General features: G+C 38.1%; 1 protein-coding gene across 1 annotated transcript; it reads right to left on the bottom strand.

Annotated features, from left to right (window-relative positions):
* Positions 1-664: 664 nt before the first annotated feature.
* LOC132008705 (cytochrome P450 3A24-like) lies at positions 665-2,663 on the bottom strand (the record flags this gene model as incomplete). The annotated part of the gene is made up of 3 exons (XM_059387288.1): positions 665-813; positions 2,203-2,291; positions 2,550-2,663. Coding segments are annotated over 3 exons (352 nt in total), but the record flags the coding sequence as incomplete, so codon positions are not given.
* Between the last annotated feature and the right edge of the window lie 2,213 nt (positions 2,664-4,876).

The raw sequence follows: 4,876 nt of genomic DNA, 5'->3' as shown, positions 1-4,876 counted from the left end.
CAAGAGGACAGTCCCATGCAAAAAAAGAAAAAAAAAAAGTGAAGTTGGACTCTTACCTAATACAACATATAAAAATAAATTCAAAATGGATTAAAGACCCAAATCTAAAAGCAAAACTTTATAACCCTTAGGAGAAAACCAAGGGATAAATTTTGATGATCTCAGATTTCTCAGTGAATTCTGACACTGAAAGCACAGAAATAAAAGGAAAAATACATACATTGTACATCATCAACATTAAAATTTTTTTTGATGAACACTGAGACCATCAAAATTGAATTCTACATTTTAAGGGGGGGTACTTATATGTTATATGGAGATATATCTCAGTACAATTGTTGTAGAAAAGTCGAAGGTTTGGGACACCTGGGTGGCTCAGTCTGTTTAAGCACCTGCCTTCAGCTCAGGTCATGATTCCAGGGTCCTGGGATCAAGTCCAGCATTGGGCTCCTTGCTCAAGGTGGGGGGAGCCTGCTTCTCCCTCTGCCTGCTCTGCCTGCTTCTCCCCCTCCTTGGGCTCTCTCTCTGATAAATAAATAAAATCTTTACAAAAAGTAAATTTGGAAAAAAAAGAAAAGAAAAGTGGAAGGGAGGAAGTGAGAGAAAAAGGAAACAAGGGAAGAAAAAGGAAGGAGGAGAAAAGAAGAAACACTAGTGTACATACCTATGGAGAGTAAAAATGGATCAGGGATATCAAATTTTAAGATCTTCTTGGCATTTTCCACAAAGGGATCTTGTGGATTGTTGAGAGAATCAATGTTCACTCCAAATGATGTGCTGGTAATCACATCCATGCTGTAGGCCCCAAAGATGCTGTGAGAGAAACAAAGACATGGATAATTAAGATCAGCACCTCTTTAATATCCTTATGCAACACAAGAAGTGCATGTAGATCCCATGCTCAGGCAAGACAAGAACCACACTTTCAGAACCACCATCTGGGTCATCTGAAGAGTCTATATACCATCACATTCACTCATGTGGTGTTCATGAGATGCCAGTGATACAGCTGGCCTTGTCCTGGAGTAATGGGGACATTAGGGCAAGTTAGACACACCTCTGAGTTCTAAGAGCTCAGTCATGGAGGGATAGAGACACAAAGCCCAACAAATTACAGTAATAAATTTTGAGTATGCGCAATAGAAGGTGGATAAGCACTGTGTCTGAGCAGGACAAATGGTGGAATAATGAACCCTTTCTCAGGGAATCAAGAAAGATGAAACTGGTCTGGATATTCTCTCACTACAGTAACTATGCTCAGAGGTTATTCCTCGACAGTACATTACAGAGCACCAACACCATATTCTGTACTGCCAGAAACATCATCCCTTCTTCTCTAAACCCCAACTAAGGCTTCTTCATGAAAGACCCACTCTTTCTCAACAACAGAGATCTAGCTTGCCCTGAAGGCATACTCATTTCTGGAAAATGTAAGAACAAAGAATGTTCCTAGTTAAAACATATATATTAAATCAATCCAAAATTGAAATGGGGGTGCCATATCTAAGTGGTCATATGGCCTAGTTTTCCCAGGACAGTTGCAGTGTACATCTGTTCAGCCTGCGTAATTAAAATATATCTAACTTAGGCAAAAAAAAAAAATCTATCATCTATCTATCTATCATCATTACCCTACCTATCCCATTTGCAGGGCCTTCCCCCTTTTGAGATTAAAAGATGGACAAATGGTTATAAAAGGTGTGGTGCAAAAATAATGAATACTGTTATGCTGAAAATAAATAAAAAATAAATTTTAAAAAGTTAATATTTAGTATTCATTAATATCCTTAACAAAATCAGGGAAGGGTTTAAGTTGTTCCAAGTTCCATAGGGTAACTTTTTTGCCCCACCCAGTGCCCAGGAATATGTACCAAGTACGTTCCCCTCCCACCATTCCATACTCTCTAAGCTCATATTTCTTCTTTTCAAACAATGTATTTTTGTCTTCTAAAATGTCCAAGGTGATGATTAAGCAAGTAAATAAATCCCAACTCATGCACACAAAAGAAGACTGTTTTTCTCTGGACTTCCTTGCATTTTGAGGTGAGCTACCTCTTCTTGGCTGGCCCGCTGGAGTTGTAACACCATACACCTACATCAGCTTGTTCACTGGAGTAACTCAACAATGGGAATTGACCCTATGGCAACAGCTGGAAAGGGTCACAACAGAGTTAGAATCCCAGCAACTGGACTCCTACTTACTCTTTCAAGTTGATAGGTTTGCCTTTCTCTGCCTCCTTCCTCAGGTTCCTCACCAACACATCTCCATAGTGGCCAATGATGGGGAACATCTACAAACAAAATACATGACCACCTGAAGTTAAATATGAGAATCAAGTCCTAGGATGACATAGCTTTCACAAGCATGGAGCAGTAAGGGCATTTAATAAGTTTTATCATGTCTCTTCCAGAACATGAAGATAAAGGACCATTTGGGGGAAGCCCAAATACAGTAGAGTACCACTTAGGGATGGACTATGACCTTATTTTCTACCTCTCCCCAGGAATATTCCTTAACTTCCTAATTAAAAGTCCTATTCTTTTCTTACCTCCTTGAGTTTTCCGCTGGTGAAAGTTGGAGACAGCAATGTTCGTATTCTCTTCCATTGTTCATCCTCAGACATAGAAATGGCATTTTTCATAAATCCCAGAGGACCAAAAGACTAGAGTCAAAGCAAAACACATTATGCCCTACATAAGTTTTGTAGGTCTTCACAATTTGGAAAATTTGTTAAATGGGCATAAATTACTCATCAATTTTTTATTATTATATTTATTATTATATTATATTTATATGTTATATGTTATAATATATTATATAATTTTTTATATTTATTAATATTTATTATATATTTATAATATTTATATTATTTGTTTTTATTTTGTTTTATTTATTATTATTATTTTATTACTATTTATTCATTTCCTTATTTGAGAGAGAGAAAGAGAGCATGAACAAGGGAATAGGCAGAGGCAGACTCCCTGCTGAGCAGGGAGACAGAATCAGGGCTCAATCCAGGGACTCTGGGATTATGACCTAAGCAGATGCTTAACTGACTGGGCCACACTTACTCACCAGATACTTAGTGGCTGTCTACTTAGTAGCAGTCCCTATGCTAGATGCTCAATAGATATTTATCCTAAATGCCTGGCATCCTGCAAGGCTGACGGAGGTGTCAAGCCACCTGATGTGCTTTACAGCCTTTATATTCCAATCTCCTTTTTGATGTAAATGTGGTATGGAAAATTTGGTGGGGAAACTACTCCTCCAGGGGAATTGGTAGAACTGGATTGGTGGAAGATAGCCAGATAGCCTGGCAAACTGTATGTTGCCTCAGACCACTTGTCTTTATATATATGTACAGCATGAGCATCTGTAAAACATGTCTTGATATGGTGATTTTTAAATTAACATATAATGCATGATTTGTTTCAGGACTCAGGCCTGTGATTCACTAGTCTTACACAATTCATAGCACTCACCACAGCACGTACCCTCCTCAATGTCCATCACCCAGCCACCCCATTCCTCCCTCTTCCAATCCAGCAACCCTCAATTGGTTTCTTGAGATTAAGAGTCTCTTATGGTTTTTCTCTCTCTTCGGTTTTGTCTTGTTTCATTTTTCCCTCCCTTCCCCCTAAGATCTTATGTCTTGTTTCTCAAATTCCTCATACATTGAGATCATATGAGAATTGTCTATCTCTGATTGACTTATTTCACTTAGCATAATACCCTCTAGTTCCATCCACATTGTTGCAAATCGCAAGATTTCATTTTTTTGATAGCTGAGTAGTATTCCATTGTATTTTTATATCCCACATCTTCTTTATTCATTCTGTTGATAGACATCTAGACTCTTTCCATAGTTGGGCTATTGTGGACATTGCTGCTATAAATATTGGGATGCACGTACCCCTTCAGATCACTACATTTGTATGTTTGGGGTAAATACCCAGTAGTCCAATTACTGGGTTGTAGGATAGCTCTATTTTCAATTTTTTGAGGAAGCTCCATACTGCTTTCCAGAGTGAATGCACCAGCTTGCAATCCCACCAACAGTGTAGGAGGGTTCCCCTTTTTCTGCAACCTCCCCAACATCTGTCATTTCCTGACTTGTTACTTTTAGCTATTCTGACTGGTGTGTGGTGCTATCTCAGTGTTGCTTTTTATTTGTATTTCCCTGATGCTGAGGGATGTTGAACACTTTTTCATGTGTCTGTTGGCCATTTGTATGTCTTCATTAGAAAAATGTCTGTTCATGTATTCTGTCAATTTCTTGATTAGATTATTTATTCTTTGGTGTTGAGTTTGATAAATTCTTTATAGATTTTGGATACTAGCCCTTTATCTGATGTCTTTTGCAAATATATTCTCCCATTCTGTCAGTTGTCTTTTGGTTTTGTTGGCTGTTTCCTTTGCTGTGAAAAAGTTTTTTTTATCTTGATGAAGTCCCAATTATTCATTTTGCCCCTGCTTTCCTTGCCTTTGGCAATATTTCAAGGAAGAAGTTGCTGCGGTTGAGATCAAAGCAATTGCTGTCTGTGTTATTATCAAGGATTTTGATGGGTTCCTGTCTCACACTGAGGTCTTTCATCCATTTTAAGTCTATTTTTGTGCATGGTATAAGAAAATGGCCCAGTTTTATTCTTCTGTGTCCAATTTTCGCAACACTATTTGTTGAAGAGACTGTCTTTTTTCTATTGGACATTCTTTCCTGCTTTGTTGAATATTAGTTGACCATAGAGTTGAGGGTCCATTTCTGGGCTCTCTAGTTTGTTCCACTGATCTATGTGTCTGTTTTTGTGCTAGTACCATACTGTCTTGATGATTACAGCTTTGTAATAGAGCTTGAAGTTTGGAATTGTGATGCCACCA

Source organism: Mustela nigripes, unplaced genomic scaffold, assembly GCF_022355385.1.
Source record: "Mustela nigripes isolate SB6536 unplaced genomic scaffold, MUSNIG.SB6536 HiC_scaffold_719, whole genome shotgun sequence".
Lineage (NCBI taxonomy): Eukaryota > Metazoa > Chordata > Mammalia > Carnivora > Mustelidae > Mustela > Mustela nigripes.
The sequence above is the reverse complement of the archived record's forward strand: the minus strand, read 5'-3'. Positions and strand labels throughout refer to the sequence as shown.